This window comes from Lepisosteus oculatus, chromosome 8, assembly GCF_040954835.1.
Source record: "Lepisosteus oculatus isolate fLepOcu1 chromosome 8, fLepOcu1.hap2, whole genome shotgun sequence".
NCBI classification, from domain to species: Eukaryota; Metazoa; Chordata; class Actinopteri; order Semionotiformes; family Lepisosteidae; genus Lepisosteus; species Lepisosteus oculatus.
The window spans coordinates 49970467-49990714 of record NC_090703.1 but is presented as its reverse complement, the minus strand read 5'-3'; the positions used below and the strand labels follow the sequence as shown (position 1 = coordinate 49990714).

Genomic DNA, 20248 nt, shown 5'->3' with positions numbered 1-20248 from the left:
GACGAAACAGAGCTCTTCTGTGAGTCCCTCTGCACAGCCGACAGGACCGGGGCTCAGCACACACCGGATGCGCTCCGGAGGACAGGAGAGCACCCCAGGGGGCCGCGAGCCGACAGAGGAGGAACACAGGGGCCAAGGCGAGCGGGCGGACGGGGTTACCTGGGGTCACTCGGCTTCAGCTTAAAAGAGGGTCGCCTTCTCCCTCGGCGGTCCGACGGGGCGCCCACAAACGACATGGAGGACGACACGTTAACCGTGAACATGGCTGCGGTCCGGCGGCGTGCCTGTGGCCTCCCCAGAGCCGGAGGGCGGTCTGCGCGTCTGTGCTCAGGCACGCCGAGCCCGTGATGGGAAGCAGGTCCCGCTCTCGCTGCCTCCCTCCTTCCTCTCCGAGCTTAACCCTCAGCTCCCCGCACCCACGCGCCAGAGGGAGCGCAGCTGCGCGTTCCCTAGGGATAGACCGACGAGGAGCCCCGCGCGGGACAGTGACCTCCATATCAGCGCTTCCGTGAGTCTACTGCCTGCGTCGACATTTCCATTATTTGAAAAAAGAAGACAACGGTGATGAATCCAGACCTGGAGGGAGTGCATCCCACTGCCGAGCCCTGTCGGCTCTCTCTCCAACCACAGAGCTGCTGCAGCTACAGTATCTGCAGTCCTACTCCTGGGCTCCTGTACACAGCCGCTCAGACACTGCTTTTACACCCTGCAGCTCTTCCCATTGCCCACTTTTCCCACATTTGAGCCAATGAAAAAGTACGATCGGAGATCCCATCACCTCGCAGTTCTCAGCTCTCAGAGAACAGCTCAGTCTCTTTGTTTTGGAGAAACAATGAATAAATCCGCTTTTGCATATAAATACGTCGAGGCCAAAACTATATTTTGTGCACAGCCATTTTCAGCGCTTCTAAAAACTGGGCCTGAAGATTTGCACTTATTTCTGCTCTACAGAAACTTCTGACGATTTAATAACGATCACTCACAGAGGGCCTGCCCTTTGACCTCTTATGCCAAAGCCACCCTGCTTCTGACCACGATGAGCAGATCTGAGGACATCCACAGAATCATGGTCGGTCTGATGCACAAAAGCCTGGTTTGATTTACACCACTGGCAGTGCCTGGGAGTGACAGAATACAACGGATACAGGGACTGGGCTCCTCTGTGTTTAGGCATCTCTTTGCTCCTGCTGTTCATAAACTCTGGGAATGTAAACAGTGGAAAGGCCAGGAAGCAGCGCTGAGCCCCCTGCACTCCATGCTCTGTCTCTAGCTCTCTCTCTCTCCCGCGTGATGAACTGCCCGCCACTTTCTCTGTGTTATACAGACGCAGGTTCCCTTACACTACCGCTCTGGCGCACTGCTGGGAGTGTGGCAAGTCACTAACACCATGCACTCTTGTCTCCCCCATCAGCTGGCTTTGCATCCTTGATCTGGGTGACGAGTGATGATGTGAACAGTTTCTTCCACACTTGCAGACAGCACTGTAGCACCTGGAGTGCATAGGTCACATGACACAGGCATGCGCAGCTGCTTCTCTCTTCACGCTCCACACCGCCGTTAGACCCTCATAGCCTGACTGCAGGGCTGTGAGGAGCCATACAGTGCATTATTTTATAGACGAAGATGATGTGCCATGATTAAAGTAAACACCGCAAATCCATCTGCTTTAAACAGCACGAAGAAGAAATTTATATTTTATGCTCATCTATCACTGAGAGATGAAAATTCAAATAGTTTCTTAAAAATAAAAAGTAACACCAGCTCTCAAGTGGTGATAGATCTGGATCCGGAGAGTAATCATTCAAAACATTTTTAATTTCGAAAACCGTGAATTCAGCATTGTTGGATTTCTCCCACAGGTTCACAAGCCTCTGTGATCTTTTCGAAACGTACTTTTGTGCCAGAATACTGTAGGTGGAACTTCTGTCCCAGTCCCTGCAGACCCATCAACCCTGCAACCCAAGACACGGCATTTGTTCCAGTGTCTGCAAGGAAAACCTCTTTCTTCTGATGCACATCCCTTTTCCAAGCCTGGTTTAGAAGCTAGAAATACACCAGCCGCTTTCACTCATTAGCCTTTCACTTTGTTCCTCATTGAGTTTAGCCTCACCCTGCCATTGGTCTCCTTGGCTATTAAGCACGTTTTCTCCCACTTTAACCTGAACTCAAATTCTGCTTCATCTAATTGGAGGCCTTGTTGTCTCCGGAAAAACACATATGAATTCTAAGCGACTGGATCTTGAACTTGCAACCGTGTTACCCTGCAATAAAAAACAACTTTCACTGTGTATTAAAATACGGCAGGGTCAATGAATGCTACACACGATAACTTGTTGGGTCATTCTGTCATCTGTATGTACACTGTGGCAGGTAAGCAAAGCTCAGCTTCATCAGCACAGCTTGGGCAGAGAAGAGAGAGTTAAAAACCGCAGTTTTACTGTATACCTTGGCCTGGATTGAATTGCATACGATTAGATGAACCTCTGTTCCTGGAAATCCTACACAGCGGTTCACAGAAGCCACTTTCTGTATGTAAGGGCTGCTTTTAGACCAGGCGGTCTCATGATGGGTTGATGTGCTATATGGCTGGTACGAGTCGGGCAGAGGCTGGCCCTCCATAAGCATGGAGCAGGCGTCAGTCAGAGAACAGGAGCTCTGTGCCTGCGATGGCTCGCCGTGTCACTGCAAACGAGAGCTGCGCACGAGAAAACTGGCTCGTCGTCATGGGGACCCAGCAGGACGGCACCGCGGAGCAGGGGAGAGACAGGAGACGGACGTGGCCGGGGGACAGCAGCAGCAGCAGGGCCAGGGGAGAGGAAAGCACTGCTCGTTTCTTCACTTCCTGCCGCCAAGTTTTGATGTTTTTTTTTCCGGTCTGGCTTTTTTCAAATGCCATTTTATTTTCAGAGTTTCATTTAGCGTTATTTATTCTGGCTTCACCAGGACAACGGAAGAGCAGGCCCGGCGCAGGGCGAGTGATGGACTCGTCCTGGTGACAGTTTCACTGCGGGGGCTGTGCAGATGGACCCACAGCGATCTGAGGATTCAGCCTGTGAGTCAGTTTACCACGTTTACATGTTGCAGCATCCCAGGGAGAGTGTTAGTGTTCTGCTCCAGCAGCAATAGTGATACTCAAGACACGCTCCCCACAGAACAGGCAAAGCAACAACTATCTTCCACCACTAACATGCAGTTCTAGAGCCAAATAAAGCCACGGAATAATTTCTGGATGAGTTAATAACATTATAGGGTACTTGACTTGAAACTTGCAGCTTCTTACGGAAATATGGAGAATTTTTCCGAATTCTATTTTCTAAACATTGTATTTAGAAATCGCAACCAAATTAAACCACATGTGAGCCAAATCCCGGGCATTTTCCACTCCATGCTGCACAAAAGAACCCCAGCTCTCCCTGAATCTGCTGCATTAAGGCTTTTGGTGAAACGGACAGCAGCGATTTCAGCCGCGACAACACTCCGTTCCCCACGCGCGAGACAGGAGCCCCTGACGCGCTGGCAGGCGTCCGAGTTCCTGGGCTACAGCCACGCAAACAGCCGAACGGACGCACTTTCCCCCCGACCCCCGGTCACGCGGAGCCTGCGCGCGCCTGCTGGCCCGCAGCGTGTATATGGCCTTGTTTCCCCGTGTCTGGATGAAGTACGACAGGAATGTGGCCCGCGTGTAGCAACAGACGCCGGCTTTTCAATACATTTATGGTAGCAGCGGGGCCGAGTGTTTATATTTACACCAGGAGGAAGGAGGGAAAAAATTCCACTTCGCTGGCGGCCCGCATGACTGAACCCGACCAGGTCCCGTGAAAACCCCCTTGCCCTGTGCGCTGATGTCACCCCTCTGCAGTGAGGCGCGAACCAGAGCAGAATCCCGTGCGTTTGAAACCAAGAACAGGAGGCACTTCTTTGCACAGAGAGGTGCGGGAGTATGGAACTAGCTACCCAGCCATGTTGCTGAAGCCGATGCTCTCTCTTTTTTTTCACTAGAGAAGGGTGGATGAGATCCCAGGAATCAATTCACTACCAATTGCCAAATGGTCAATAAGGGCCTATCGGCTTCCTCCTTGTCTGCACCCTTCCTTACCGTTCCTGTCCCTGACCGAGCAAGAAACGTACAAAGAATTTCAGACAAATGCAGCTTAAAGTTAAGACACAAGTGACTCTCTCACAGAGTGCGGAAAGTGACAGGCCCACTGTAACTCTGATCTGCAAACTGGTGGGACACAGCTGGCAGAGTGCCTCCTGGACTGGGTGTTTACAGCTCTATCTTTTAGCCTTCACTGGAACACTGACTTTACCTCATAAACCATTACAAATCAGACGGTCTAGTAACAACAAGAAGCCTGACACACTAAGTAACTCCGTACCATTACAACACAGGAAACTTTGTATCTCCCTGGTGTTCAGTGAAGTCAGCAGACAACACTCACACACAGGCACACACGCGCACAAACTTAGAGAAACTGGGCCGCGTGAACCTGTGGTTTTCAAAATACAACCCGGACACAGCTCGCTCTTCTCCTGAGGTGAACGGACGCCGGAGGTGGGCGGTGTCCATCAGGTGAGCAGAGCCAGCAGCAGCCAGGACCACAGCCAGCTGCCACTCAAGCTAGCCAGGTGGAGGAGCAAAGAGTCTGTCGAGGTCATTCCTGGTGCCACACTTGAGTGGTGTATTAGACCGCATCTATGCAGACATACTGGATGGGAGAAGTGTGGTAGGACATGTATAGACTGCTGCATCACAGACAGACAGCTGTATGGAGCACAGACAACCCTCGACAGCAGGGCAGCAGGGTGGCAGGGCGGCAGGGCGGCAGCCTGTGTGCGACCATACCGCGACGACGCAGGCGTCAGCAGCGCAAGCAGAACGGCCCCTCTGCCCTCGCTCGCTGCGCAACCCGCAACCCAGCAGAGCAAAACACACAGCCGCCCCCCCCCTCCCCCGCCAAAGCACAACGTTCCACTTGCACAACAGCCCCCCCCCCACCCCTCCCCACACAGAGCAGAGCGGGACCCCCCAGGGGCCGGGGGGCCGCGGGGGGCAGCGACAGGAGGGTTAGCGAAGCGCAGCGCAGTGAGGCGGGAGTGTTAGTACCTGCCGGACGAGGGCACCAGGCCTTGGCGCAGGGCAGAGGGCATGGGACACAAACCCGCGTCCCGGGGCACCCTGTAGAGGTGGGGGGAGGGAGGGCTGGTGTCCCCCTGAGGTTTGTGGATGACACTGTAAATGGGTTCAGCCCTGCTGAGGGTATAGAAATCAGACTGTGAGCGGGGTGTCAGTCCTCACAGCCCTGTGAACGGAGGGGGCAGTTAGTCACAACACACCAGCGTCCACAGACCACACTGCCCGGCTACAATACTGCTCCCACGCAACGCCAACACAGCACAGCCCTGCTCCCCGCACACCTCCAACATCCGGACCGGCACGCAGGATCTCGCCGGCCCCGGGTCCGACTGCTGCCGTTTCGCCAGGGTCCAGGGGACAAACGGCTTGGTCACAGTGCTCCAGTGTGAAACAGGGATAAGAGCTGGCTGGGTCCGGTCGGATGGTTGGCACCACCAGGAGTTCGTTCCCAGGATCCCGAGTCCGTATACAGCACACGGACTGGGACCACTTGCAAAAAAAGATGGCTAATTACAGTGCTAAGACTTCGTCAGGCAGTTTTACTTGTCTGGTTTTTAATAGTTCTGACCTCACCGCGGGTCAGGAGCACATGCTGGGTCCATTTCTGCACCGCTCTACCTGAGCTCAATCCCAGCTGCTGGGAAGCTGATAGAATCACGCCTGACAGTTGTACAAATCCCTCACAAGTCCCATTCAAGACTTTCCCCTTGTTTCCCAGCTTCTCCAGCTCTCACGTCTTGTGAGCCGCCTTTCTTTCACCCAGTAACGAAATGAAACTGCTGTCAGTACATCCCTCTGGCTTTTTCACCATCAACATAGGTTTTGAAATGATTAAAATGTGCCATTAGCTTTCAAAAAGGTTAAGGTCGCACGCTCAGAGGTTTTGCACTCTCAGAAGTGTTTGTCTCACACACACACACACACAAGTTTATCATGATTCTCTTGAAGGTCTCAAAGCTGTACACAGAACAGTAGCACAACATCAAAGCGCTGACTGACCTTGTGAAGTCATCCTCCCCTATCATGTGACGAGGCACAGGGGAGTACCTGGAGGGCGTGACCTGAGGAGGCTGGTAGGCAGGCTTAGGGTCCACCCCACCCATGTAGGCCATACTGGAGTTGTGGCTGACGTGATTATCGACGAGAGCGGGGAAGGCTGGAGGAAGGGAGAGACCAGTAGAGAGAAAGAACGACAGATTAAAACGGAGTACTGCTGCCACTCAACAATGCCCCAGAAAGGAAGGCTGGTATCTTACTGTGCACTGTGCAGCACTTTTACAGTGGTATTGTTGATCAAAGTCCCGTGATGTACAATTACCATGTTTAGACCTGCTACAGTACCGGAGCCTAATGTATCATGTGATCTGCTGAAGGTGAAAGACTGGAAGACCCTGTTTGTAGCCTTTTAACCTTTTCAGCCTGAGCAGGTGGATGTCAGAGGCCTAAGCCCCTGTAGACTGGAGTGACTGGCCCAGCCCCACGGGGATGGCGAGATGGGCTTGAAGGCCCCCCGCCCGGGCTGTTGTCGTGGGGCAGGAGCAGCAGGAGGTACGTACTGCTGGAGTAGTCCGGGGGCGCGTACATGTCGTTCAGGTGGACCGACCCCGGCTTGGCCACCTTCAGGTACACCATGTCGGAGGTGTTCTTCAGCGCCGCCACCGCCTCCTCGTGGCGCACGTCCTGCAGGTTGATGTTGTTCACCTGCGCAGAGACACGGGACCCGCTGGTCAGGGGCGTGTGGAGCCACAGTGATCCGCGCACAGCAAGCAGTGGTTTGCCACTGTGGGCCAGCTGCCACATAAACACCGAGACCAACAGGGCAACCATGTGGAACAGGGCATTTCCTGTGCACGGATCTGGTCACCGAACGCTCAAGAGAAACAGAGAGGAAAGACTGGAATCCAAAACACCTGAATTCTGGATTTCACAATATAAAGGATAAAAAACTAAAACATGCCTTCACAGCTCTCATACAAAGCGTGTTTAGCATTTCCTCTGCAGCTAACAGCGTTTTATGGCTTCTCTATGTAATTTATGGCTCATCAGTGCACGTATTTTTATTGCTTCCTCACTCATTCAAATGACAGTCATTCAAATGATTCTATCATTTTCGTGCCGCTGGGGCATCACAACCGGTCAATCCGACACAGAACCATAAACTTCCAGCAGGCCACCCATTTCACCCCGACGAAATACTGCACAGAAGTGCTTGTTCTGATGCAGGGCACTTCATTCATCCTTCAGAAAGTCATGGAGACTCCAGGACGCCCTCCGGAGGCACGCGAGTCTCGCTAGAGAGGCAGAGAGAGGGGCTCACCGCCAGCAGGCGGTCCCCGGTGTGCAGCCGCCCATCCTTCTGCGCGGCCCCCCCCTCGATGATCTTGGTGATGTAGATGCTGTTGTCGCCGGGGATGTGCTGGTTGCCGATGCCGCCCGCGATGCTGAAGCCCAGCCCTGGCGGGGGAGAGGAGAAAACCACAGCACCATCACCGCGTCCGCCTCCGCACGGGCCTGGGAATCTGCTCGGCCACCCGCTCCCCCTCCTCCGGCCGTGTGTGTGTGTGTACACACACTCACCCTTGGGTCCCTTGAGCAGGTTGACCTCCACGATGGTCTCCGGTGGGGCCTGTCTCCTCCTCACCAGCAGCCTGACCACAGGCCCGGCCTCCTTCAGAGCCTCCACAGCCCGGCTGTGGGCCACCTCCGAAACATCCACCTCATTCACGCGCAGGACACAGTCGTTCACTCTGCGCCGGGACAAGGAGAGAGAGCCTGCAGTTAGCCCTCGGGAGAGACTCCATTACGTCATGCGGTCCACAGACTGGCAGAGATTGACCACCACAGGACACAAACAGGACAAAAAGCTTTGGATCAGGGGCTCCCAATCCTGGGCCCGCAGGACCACACTCCTGCTGGCTTGTGTTCCAGCTGAGCCCTCACGATACACAACTGAACTACTAATCGACTTAAGAGAATTAATAGAGCTGTTTGACTGTTTTCGGGTCTTAAATTTGTATGCATTTTCTGCATTTTGTTAGTCAAGTAAAATCCCAGCTGCAAATAGTCCAGTCAGGGCAGTCATTAGTTCAATTAAGGCTTCGATTAGATATTTAATCTGGGCTGGAATGAAAATCGGCAGGTGTGAGAACCTCCAGGAACAGGGCTGGGGACCCCTGCTTCAGCTGTTGTGATGTTAATCTACATCAACTACAGGCGGACACGCGAACAGGCAGACAGGCGGACAATCAGGCAGGTGGACAGGCAGACAGGCGGACAGGCAGGCAGGTGGACAGGCGGACACGCGGACAGGCGGACAGGCAGGCAGGTGGACAGGCAGGCAGGCGGACAGGCGGACAGGCGGACAGGCGGACAGGCGGACAGGCGGACAGGCGGACAGGCGGACAGGCGGAGAGGCGGAGAGGCTTTCAGCAGAGGTGTGACGGAGAGAGGCATTTGGCACGTACCCCAGCCTGCCGTCCATGGCTGCAGCTCCTCCCGGGATTATTTTAGTGATGAAAATCCCTGGGTCATCGGGAATGTGTGGATTGTCGATGCCTCCGGCAATGCTGAATCCCAGCCCGGAATTACCCTGAGTGTGATCGAGGAACTATCAGTATACCTCACGTCCACGCTGCTCTCACCTGATGAGTCCCTGCTGAAGGTTAATGACGTTGGACGTCCTTTTACTGTTGACCATCTCGGTCTAAGTGTCTGGGGGCAGCCTGCAGCAGTGTGCCGGCAGGCCTCGCGTGATAGAGCCACGAGAGCTGTGCAGTGCTCAGCATCCTGAACTCCTCACACTGCACGTCTGCTTGGACCCTGATCCCCACCATGGGCATGGCTGATATTTCCAAACGCTGTTAAGGCTGACATTGAGACTACACCTGACAAGGCCCGATTGCTACAAAATTTTGTTATCTTATCCATATACTCATCAGACCGGGCTGTTGCGGTGCACTAAAATAATAATACGAGATTGTTAATGTGTCCACCTGGTATGTGGGTCATGGCATTTAACAACAAAAGCTATGTCTTTATTAAGAGTGCATACAGCCCTCTCTTCACATATTTGGACGGCTGCTTCTGAATTCATTCAGCTCTGGTGAGTCAAACTGCAGGCCAGCACTGACAGTTCTAACACTAAAGCTGGTCCAGTGCAGATCCACACAATCAGATACACTCAGAGCAGACTGCCAGGACAACATTTTTCTGAACAGTTAAAATAAGATAAGATCACTTTATTGGCTATATACAATTTCTTGTATTAGGAATTTGTCTTTTCGCAGACCCCAGCTTGCTCTCCATGAGACACACAGACAGGGAGAGAAGCTGGGGGTCAGAGCGCAGGGTCAGCCATTTAGACGGCGCCCCTGGAGCAGTTGGGGTTAAGGACCTTGCTCAGGAGCCCAACGGAGTAGGATACGAACCGGCAACCTTCCAGCCACAGGCGCAGATCCTGAGCCACAGAGGCACCACTCCGCCCAGTTTGTGTTGTGTTCTTCACTCCCACTGACCAAATTCTCCTTGTACCCAGAGATGTGTCCCAGTCTCTCTGGAGCACGTCTCCAGTTACCGAAAGAGACAGCGTTTGTCCTTTTAATTCGCTAAGAATGTCTTAAAACCAACATTAAAGACCTCGACCAGAAAGCATGGCGACTTCTGCCCTCTAGTGGTCAAAGATAATATTAACCATTTAGAATAAAAAATCAGAATAAAAGAAAAGACTTCTTAGACATTGTCCCAACACTATATGTGTCCATAACTGTAATGCCATAAATATAAATTGATATCCTATATTCCTATCATTCATATACTGACAATGAGATAATGAGTCTTCATAAAACCCACCCTTTCCAAAATGATCTCTTCGTATTTGTACATCCCATCGCTCCCGTTGACCTGCCACAAACGGAAGACCAGGATTATTATTATTAATAATACGAACAGGACAATAACCATTACCACAACACTGATAGCGTCTGTGAAGTCTTCAAAGGTACAGTGGAAAGTAGCCAGTGGAAAAAAAACAACAACCATCCTGCATTATAGCTCTATTAAATTAATGTGCAAATTCACGGATTTTCATTAAAGGAGCAACATGATCCTACAGGCAGCGCCGGCCCTCTTGGAGAACAGGCGTATGGAGGGTCTGGGAGACCGGCACAGCCCGGCCAGGCTCGATTACAACAGAGCGCGACAGGAGAGAGGGCAGCAGGCAGGCCGGGCGAGCGTGTGAGGGCAGGAGGCCACTTGCACCTTCGCCGAGCGCGGAGAGGATGAGCGAAATCGTCAGGGGATCGGAAGCACCGAAGGGGCACGCGATACTCACATAAGGGCCAGGGTCCAGCGAGTCTGCGTTGACGATGACAGGAGGGGGGTTGGCCTGCGGGGGAGAGAGAGAGACAGAGTCACATCGGAGTGCAGGAGCTCCCTGCATTCCAGCTGTCCCGGAATTATTATTATTAATATAATAATATTATATTATTATATAATATATAATGTGTGCCATCAGCCTTTGCCGGAAGACAGACAGACGGGACCTGTTTGATTTGTGTTGTTTGGCACAAGGATAGTAATATGAAGGAAGGCTGTAGGGCACTCCCATGGCCCAGTCCAGCTCACGTGCAGAACACCACTGCGAAAGGCCTCTTGCTGAGGATTGGTGGGCTTTACTGACACACGCTTCATGCCGCGCAACGGTGGATTTCTAAAATTAGGGCAGGTTTTCATGACGGTCGGATTGGTCTCATCTTTGGTACACAGAGCAAACAAATGCTCTTCTAATTTTACCACCTGCACCCTTTCATTTGGTCCTGAGATTTACTGCTGCAGGCTGTCAGTACATCTGTACAGCTCTTGCAAAGCTGGCAGGACAAGAATTCAGGCTGTCAGACATCTATTGCGACTTCTGCTCCCGTGTCCCAGTGTACACTGATGCCTGCTCTAGTTGTCAGCAGAAGGCTTGTGTCCTAGAGTCACAACAGGTGCGTGAAGCACAAAGGTCAGGGTGGCCTTGATGCACAGTGATTAGCCTTAGAGAGACACCAACAGCTTTTTTTTTCTGTAACAGGAAGAACCTGTGACGATGTCCTATCTCAATGATGTAAACCATACTTCCTCTCGGAGAAGAAATTTCTGCTCCTAGAATATCCAGAACAGACACTCCACAGAAAGCTGGCAGTGAAGAGCAGAGCATCACGGGAAGGTGCCATGCTGCGCAGCTTGACATTAATGGCCTTTTCCACGCAACATCCCTCTGTTCCCTGTATTGATCTCATCGAGCTGCACACAGCAATGCAGCAGCTCAGACAGGCAAGCGTGTGGAACCTTTGCTGCTGGGAGAGAAGCTGAGAATAGTTTGCCATTCTCTTGATTTTACCACTGTGCTTCCCTGACAAACATCGTGGTGTTATTTTAATGCGTTGCAGACTATCAGCTCAACTGACTGCTTGTTTTTCTCGCCAATCTCTAGAAGACAGTACAATCTACAAACAAATATATTGATACATATATACTGTAGGGTTATCTTGCAGATTTGTCTTCCATGTACCACACATTTGCCATAGAGGTTTAATAGGATTTACTGTTTCCTAAAAACAGGATTCATATTGAGAGATGAGGCGTGACAATCTGCTGCAGAGGTTTGTTCATTTGTCCAAAAAACACACCCAGCTTCTGCGCACAGATCACAGGCACAGAGTATGCTCGTTGTCAAAACTGCAGGTAACAAACGCCCCTCTCTGCCGGCCCTCAGGACACTTTTCACACGCTCCAGGGCCGACACATGCCCGAGCTCAGCACCTGCCTCGCTGGCTGCCTTCGCCTCATGTGGGAGACAGCAGCGTCTCGGCAGGGAGCGCGGCCCAGGGCGCTGCACTGAGCTGCAGCCCTTAATGCACAGAGAGGGGGAAAGCATTTCTGAAAAGAAAAGCTCTGTTGCAACCTTTTGAAGCCTAGAGATGCCTGTGCACCCTTATTTCTAATGTGTTTTAGAGAAAAAAGGGAAGAGAAAATCAGGGCAGGTCACAAGCAAGTGCACTCAAGTTGGAAGGCTGTCATCTTGAGATGAAATCAGCTTTTGTGTTGGCAAGTGAATGCAAAGGTAGCAGGCATACAGTACATCATCACTGCTTGATTTGCTTGTCCGAAATGTCTTTTCTTTCTTCAATGCTTTAGATTAACATGGCACTGTCAGAGTAAAAATATAGACTTTGTTAAACTGTGCTGTGCAACAGAATTTCTACGGCATGTCAACAACAGGCACACACAGTGTTGCACGTTGAATGGAACTAAGTTGCATCAGTTGGGGGAAAAAAACAGTAAAAACTCTGGAGGGATCTGTTGAGATAGTATCAAGAACATGTCAGGCTCTCCTTGGCGTCTCCAAAGATTAGGCTGTTTGATCCAAGATTTCCAAAGTCTGCTCTGTTTCTTTGCTCCGTCATAAAATCTATAGAATTCTAATCACAGCAGCCTCTCCATTTCATTACAAGCATCACAACATCTCAAGAAATTAAAACTCCTGTGACAGTCGCAGGCGATAGACTCAACTGATAGCCCCCTCTCCATGTATTATGCATTGCACAATACATGCAAGTTCTCTTGCTTTCATGTCTGTTTCTGGTCTTTGAGAAATATTACTTAAAGTGAAGAGACGAAGTTCTTTGATGAACAGAGATCATAAAAAACAACGTTTTCGCCATTTACACTGAGGATGACAGACATTGCCCGACATATATTTGTGTGATATTCTACAAATCTACGAGTCTCTGTGATCAGGAATTCAAGGTTCATCGACTGTACTCCTGTAAATTCTCACTTCGTCTAATAACATTTTCATATTGATCACCAAATAAAGACATGAAAGAAATGACACAAAAGAAGGACGATCAATTAGCTAATGAATTTCCTCCTTTCAAAATTAAAAGACTATCGATTAGTTACAGTACCTAACACATCAAGAAATGTAAATAAGATATTTAATTTCAGTGATACATTGAATAATTTAGTGCTGTTGTAAGCTTTGCATTGTTTCAGGAGTATTTTGGATCCAAGTATTAAAAATCATCAAAGGAATGAACAAAGTCAACCCAGTGAACTTCTTTAGTATTACTGGTGAAAAACATAATAGACTAGTGGAAACTATGTGGAAACGCACTTAAATATGCGTACAAGAGGTAGTTCTTGACGTAAAGGGTTGTGGGAGTGTGGAACAAGCTACGCAGACATTGGGTTGAAGCCGATCACCTGGCTTCTTTCAAGAAAGAGCTGGAGGAGATTCTCACATCAGTTAGCTAAACCTCCTCTCGTTTGTAACCTTTCTTGTGTTTAATTTCCATAACGCTGAATTGCACTCTGTTCTTTTTATCCCAGTGCCTGAGCGCTCTAGTTTTTCATTGTGACTTGAGCTCACACAGATCCAGTGCTGTGTTTCATAAACCCTGTCAGCTTTCTTCTGCTGTTAGGCCAGGACAAGGGCACTTTTTCAGATCTAATAGAGAACATACAGGCAGGACAACTGGTATCCCTATCTCTAAGTGAAAAAGTTTAGGATATTTTTCATTAGTGTCTGCACAAACATAACACAATGTTTTTACATGAGGTGTATTTTAAGATTAGAACTAAAGACATCCCAGTTCGGATAACTGAAAAGACACATTACTGTTCACATTACATTCCTGCATATTACTCTTTCAACTGTCAAACATCCAGTGGTAGATGGTGTTGGATGCACATCACAGGGAAGAAAACTGCTTGTTTCTTGGCCTGGTGAGACACGCGTTAAATGAATTCTTGGTCAGTTTTTCTCTCAACTTCTTGTGGTTCTTCTTGAAAAGAGAAAACTAAATGCGAGTGAGACAGGATCAGTGCTGGGGTCCTGGGTTCATTCAAAATATACTTAAGTCTGCCAGCATCGCGTGCAGCTCTAAAAACAGCCACGCGCTTCTGCTTCAGTGAGCTGCAGTGGAGTGTAGTGTGCTCCGTGCCCACAAGGGCTCCCTGAGCATCAGTGTGGGCAGCTCGCTGTCGCATCAGTCTGCACAGCTTCCTGTGTTCCAGCCTGACAAACGGTTCCTGGCAGACAGCCACACTCGGAGGGCGGGGGGGACTTCGGAAGATGCTCCTGCTCCCAAAATCCCGATCTCTTCAAAACAGCGCTCACAGAACCGGAAGAAAACAAGCCTGACTCTAACTGCGAGGTCAATCCCTTCTGACCTACGCCACACGGCAGGACAGCCCTGGCCCGCACGCACAGCCAGACTCACTGCCCACCAGGTTCCCCCTGCTGTCCTGAACCAGGTCAGCGTTCGCAGTCTCCTGAGGCCAAACCTTCTATCTGCAAGAGGCTGTGCTGTTTGCTAGGCAGCCATGCAGCTGGGACCTCTGGAGGAAGGACAATGGTGGACAGTGCAAAGCCTTTCCTGGTCAGCTCCAGAACCTGTAAGCACTCCGGCCTGCTAAGGTAGGCACAAAGCAAAGTGCAGGAAAGCACAAACAGCATGGTTTGGGGAATACTGCCAAAGCAAGCACAGTAACAGCTCGGGGCATGCATGAGGTTATTATGGGATAAAGCCAGGACTGCCATGCGGCGTTGCCATGGTGATCTGCCACAGGGCGATCATCCCTGCAGAATCTCACCCTGACGTGCAGCCTCTGGGTCACCCTGCAGGGGCACGGCCTCCTGGAGGACTTTATTCCTGCCCGCCTGTTCCACTTTCAAGTCACAAACTGCTGCTTCCTTCCAGAATCCCGCATTTTGGGGCTGCTTTCCCTTGCCAGCGTCAGTAAAAAAGAGGAAACAACATTGTGCGAGACCCGGTCATTACACAGATCATCATTAATCTGAGCAGCAGTTGCCTGATCTGTTTATGCTCTGGGGCACACAATCCATGTGCTGGGAAACAACAAAAAATACACTCCTCTAGAATAACACGATGGTAGCCTTCTCCCAAAAATATATCAGCCACTTAATATATAGCTCTTCCTACTACCCATAATTAGCAGATCATAAATCAACTGCAAATTGAACAGAAGGAAATAAAAGACACTCTTGTAAAATGCTGCCCTGAATCGAAAGAGTTATGCCCTGCAAGAATTTACTACTATACTAGATGCCTTTCCACAGCACGTAATCGGAAATGCTTTAGTTTTACCCAGAAAGAAATATAGCCCCTGTGCTCGAATGTTTAATCCTTAAAGGCCAAGATGGCAGGTGGAAAACTATTTCAGCCTCTACTAAAACAAGCAATGCTATTCTGTGCGCTTAGGAGACAAGTCAAAATCTTTCATTGGTCTGTGATCATTTGGGACCATTCCTCCCAGTGGCGGCACTTAAGCACCTCAGCTGGCAGAACGATGGCTGGGCCAGGGGCCAAGACGGAGACAAGAGTGGGGGACAGAGGAGACAGGAGGGGGACAGAAAGGTACAGGAATAAGATTATACTTGTATCATCTCGGTCCCTTTAAACAACAGGATTCTGCAAGAGAGTTTCAGGGAGATGTCCATTTCATGTTTGTCGAGCTCGTGCAAAGGCCACGAGTCTCATAAGCCTTCCATGCTAGATTCCAGCCGACAGCCAGCAGCTGACAAACACACCAGTGTCCTCCGACCCCAGTGGTGGGGACAGCCAGGCAGCTGCGCAGAGGAAGTGTCAGGGCCTCACAGGGAGCAGCGGCAGGGCTGGGCGTATCTCAGAGAGGGCCTGACCTGCCAGGCGGCCGGCTCACATGTGACACGGCAGCGAACTGCGTAACTTCATCCCTCAAGATGAAAAAAGAAGGGGTTTCAAGATCTGCGGGGTCCGGCGACGCAGGGACCGAGGGAGAGGGAGAGGGAGAGAAACAGGAAATAAATCGCTCCCCGGCAGTGGCAGCAGGCTCCGAGGAACGGGCACGGGATGGAATTAACGAAATCTGGATCAGATTATCCCAAATCCGTTAATTTCCTCTTAAATTCGAACCCTAATCATTAAGTGCCGCGTTCCCGGCCAGCTGTTCACTTCTTCCCCTCCAGCTGCACGGGGCCCTGTCCCGGCTCGAACCCCGAGCCCCGGGCTCACGGTGCAGGGCCCCAGAGCGGGTGCCAGGCGGGGCTCTCAGACGGCTACCTGCACCTGCCCCGGCCTCAGGCCCCTCGCAGCGCACTGAGACCGGCCTGTCCCGTGGGCCCTCCTCAGCTATCTGATCACAGACGCAGCCAGCACTTGGAAGTCACAACTGTGCCTGAGAGCGCAATCACGCTCCGGGTACGACACAAGGCCTCAAGACAACGCCAATCACACTTATTTTTACAGCCGACATGTAACTAATGTCTCACTGACGTGGGTACTCGAAGTGTTACATTTCGATCAAGATCTGGGAAATAGCAGCACTGACAAAACAAATGGCATCCTATCACGCCACGAGGCGTACGCAGCCCTTATTTTCTCCGAGATCATTTTATCCGAGGCATCGCTCCGCTTTGTAAAGCGATCAGGACTGCTCCTGCGCAGCGCTCCACGCCGCAGAAATGGCTGCCCCTCCAAGAGATTAAAAACATTTTACTTAGCAAACAGGCAGCCCTGCTCGAAAACAGCCGCGGCTGAGTGAATTAATTAGAGCTCTGCCGCCCTCGTCACCTCGTTGGCAGAAAGGGGATTCATCAGCACCAACAGCATGGCCTTGCTGGCCTTCCTGCTCGGACACCACTTCCAATCCCGGCCCCTGGGATTTGAAACGGACAAAAGCTCCCGCAGAAGCGGGACAAACACCGAGCCACAAGATTCCCGTCCCCAGGCCAGCCTCCTTTCTTAATTCTTAAATAATCGACGTGTTCCCATAGCGACAGATCCTCTGGCGAGAGTCCCAAGATGTGAGTGAGCCCTCGTCCCCCCTCATTTCTGTCTGGGCTCCGCAAACCTCTTCCCACTCTGTGTGCAGTGTTTGCCTCGATCATCTGAGAGCATGCGTCGCCTACATTGTGCCTCACACCTCCCTGCCTGGATCCTGTGCAGCGCTGCTGAGCTCTGCCCGCTGCACCCTGAGCACAGCGTGAGCTCTTTACAGGCCTTTTCACTCTACAGCTCTACACTGGCTTTGCATGCAACTTGTCTATTTGCAATAGCTCTCTGTGCTTTACCAGGTCTTTACCACGGTAAGCCACCGCAAAGGTTTTGGAGAGACTTTACACTCTCCTGAGCACTTTCTATTCATTTTCACCTGGACCCTGGGCCCTAGTTGAAGCCCACGCACTGTCCTGTAATGCCAGCCCTAGGGATTAATCCTCAGCCGTTCCCATTCCCAAACACACCTCCGGGACAGCTCCAGTGTCACCTGCTGCTGCCCACAGCCCTCTCGGACACTCAGGTCCTTCCCAGCGCTAGCGCCCTGGACACGACTGGCAGCCTCAGTGTTAACGGAGTGAAAATTTTAGCACGCCTTGCTTGAAAAAGCAGCCGCCACCCCAACACACACACACACACACAAACACAACAGGCGTCGCCGCCCTCGCCCTCCTCCCCTCCGAGGCACTGCCACCAGCAATCAGCACGGACAGAGAAGACAGCACAGCGACTTTCACAGCACGTCTTTAAATAGTCCTCATTAATCACCCAACGACTGCTTCATCAATATGAGACAACATGGGCTGCTAATTGCGAGCGGGTCTGACGCAGTCAGCCCCACCTACAGAGGGACCTCAGCGCTTACAGCACCACTAAGCAGAGATCACCACTCTGAAAACTTCTCTTCCAGCGCTGATGCAGTGTGGCGCTGAGTAAGATGTGGCCCGTTGGTCACTGTGAGTCCTGTTTAAAGGTCTGGGAAACCATTCTGAGTTCCAGGCAGCTCCCCTGTTGCAGAGAGTGTGTCTTAGCACCCTGATCAGAAACATAAAACCAGCACAGCAAACACCAGGCCACACCCACCAGTGTTCTCACTACGGCTCAGGTGCTGAAGGACTCTCTGCCTGCAACAGAGCACTTAACCCAAGTCAGAGAGCCCAGGGACAGGCCGCAGCCTGAAATACAGACATGAAATCCCCCCCTTTCCTATCAGTCCTCATTTTGTAACTCTTATCTGCTCAGGCGCTGGAGTGGCTGCGTTGCTCCAGAGCTGTAGAGCCCACATTACCCAGCATGGCTACACGCAATAAAGGAAGCAATTATATAGCCTGAATCTCTTTTTACCATTTTGGCGGTCAAAAGAGTACATTTCACTGTGTTTACGGTATTGAATGAGGACTCAAACTCTAGCGCATCTCTTAACTCCGCAAGATTTGACACACACATTCTGCTGAGACACACCTGTCACATATACAGAAGAAACATACAGCACAGCTGTAAGACAGATCGAGTACTGACATGGTAGCACACGCCACAAGAATCCAGCTCAAAGAGGAATTAAAGACACATTGCAGGTGCACGACGGAGATTCAGTCTCAAGGTGGCTTTCTCATGCCACTGGAGGGCGTAGTGGAGGAATGGGTGTGCCCTGTCACTCAGGAGCCTCCCCTCTGATCTGGCTGCCCTCTGCCGGTCCCCGGCTCTGTATCCCAACACCCCGCGCTGCAGTTCGATCAATAAGGTATATATTACGGCGCGCCGTACAGCACATCTCTTCCCGGCACGCGGGCGCAGGAGAGGAGACGGGGACGTGGGCTGCCTCGATCCCGGAGCCTCTGGCTCTGCCCACCAGCGATTCCCGGAAAGACGCCGGCATCAAAGCCTCGAGGCGGGAAGAGGAAAAGGTCAAACACCTGCTGCTCATCCTTCATCCCCGCCTGGCACAGCTCTCTCGGAGAGCTACACTAGGGATCCCACCATCAGCGCCAAACCCATCTCAAGGCCGTACTGAGGGGCCGATGGTCATTTCAACTCAGGATCACCTTCATCTCTCAGATCGGTTCTTCGGATCCCATTGTCCCAGTACACAGTCCTGAGTGCCGGTCACACTTGACGTGGAGTTGTATGAATAAAGGTTTATTAAAACATGTATTAAATGATCAATGTACTGTCAATGGATCATTGACATGGATCAAGTCTTCGACCATCACACTTAACGTGAGGCAGCGCCCGGAAGACAGGCTTTATCCTCGACTCGGGTCCTCTTCCTGACCTCACGGCAGCTCCGTTCGGATCTTGCCTGGGGCCCAAGGATTACTGCATCTGGGATAACCCGGCACGATCCGGGTTAATAATTTAATCTGCCCTACTCCGTTTCATCAAATCGGGCCTGGATTATGTGAACGACTGCATTTGGACTTCATTATTTCAATCCCGTCTAATCATGGATAGGTTAGAGGGAGGTTGCTGGGCTGTAGGTGCCCGTTGGTTTAGTATGGAATTGAACAGAATGGGCAGAGCAGGATGCTGTCATGGGGCAGAGAGATACACTGGAGAGGGAGGGGGTGGAGAAATCAGGCAGTGCACAATAGCGCCAGGACCCTTCACTTTACTATTCCTTTATCCCTGGGGGCTTCATAGCAGTCTTATGGAATCTTTCTTTTTTTTTTTGCAAACGTATCTAGCTACCATTTAAAAGAATCAGCTGAATTACGCTGTAGGTTTTCTGCTCTGATTGTACTGTCTAGTGCGTGTTGCCAACCCTGGTTGCTAAGCTGTGCAGAACACTCAGCTCTCTGCTCTGTTTTTTCAAATTGCAAGAGGCAGAGAAATTAAAGAATGCCGGCATTTTGGATGCCAGCTCTAAACAGTACATTTAGATCCTCCCTTTAAGTTGAATTTGTATATTTGTGAAGAAATGCAGTTTACCCTCTCCCACCCCTTTCTCTCTTGCCTTATTCACTGCTTTCCTTCTCCACCCACACAGGGCCCTTTACTTCCCTCACAAGCTTATCTGATCCACTTTGTATCCACAGAAAAGCAAATGTACCATCGGGCTGCCGAGACGGGGTCGCAGAGCTCAGCTCAGGTGATCTCAGCCAGGCATGGAAAACAGCAGAGGAAGCTAGATTAGACGCTATGCACTGCATCGGTATTCACCTCCAAGCATTCCTGACTTGAGAGGACTGCGATCTGGAGAGTCCTGGATCTGAATCCTGGCCAGGCATGAAGAAACCTTGGAAACAGGCGCTCCATCATACTCTGCCCGGCAGCCAGCCATCATGTGTGG

The 20248-nt window shown here is 51.1% G+C and overlaps 1 protein-coding gene across 12 annotated transcripts in view; it reads right to left on the bottom strand.

The window, feature by feature from the left end:
* dlg3 (discs, large homolog 3 (Drosophila)) overlaps positions 1 to 20248 on the bottom strand; it is an 81744-nt gene that overhangs the window by 21019 nt on the left and 40477 nt on the right. For 5 of the 12 annotated variants that reach the window (XM_069193752.1, XM_069193750.1, XM_069193745.1 and 2 more), the window contains 8 exons: positions 10467 to 10520; positions 9986 to 10036; positions 8602 to 8726; positions 7715 to 7884; positions 7455 to 7591; positions 6694 to 6838; positions 6137 to 6311; positions 5108 to 5254 (listed from right to left, as the gene is read on the bottom strand). In XM_069193752.1, coding sequence (XP_069049853.1) covers positions 5108 to 5254; positions 6137 to 6311; positions 6694 to 6838; positions 7455 to 7591; positions 7715 to 7884; positions 8602 to 8726; positions 9986 to 10036; positions 10467 to 10520 — 1004 coding nt within the window. Of the gene's footprint in view, positions 1 to 5107; positions 5255 to 6136; positions 6312 to 6693; positions 6839 to 7454; positions 7592 to 7714; positions 7885 to 8601; positions 8727 to 9985; positions 10037 to 10466; positions 10521 to 16755; positions 16810 to 20248 lie in introns of those variants that run through there. The other 7 variants (XM_069193746.1, XM_069193749.1, XM_069193755.1 and 4 more) reach the window with 5 other exon arrangements.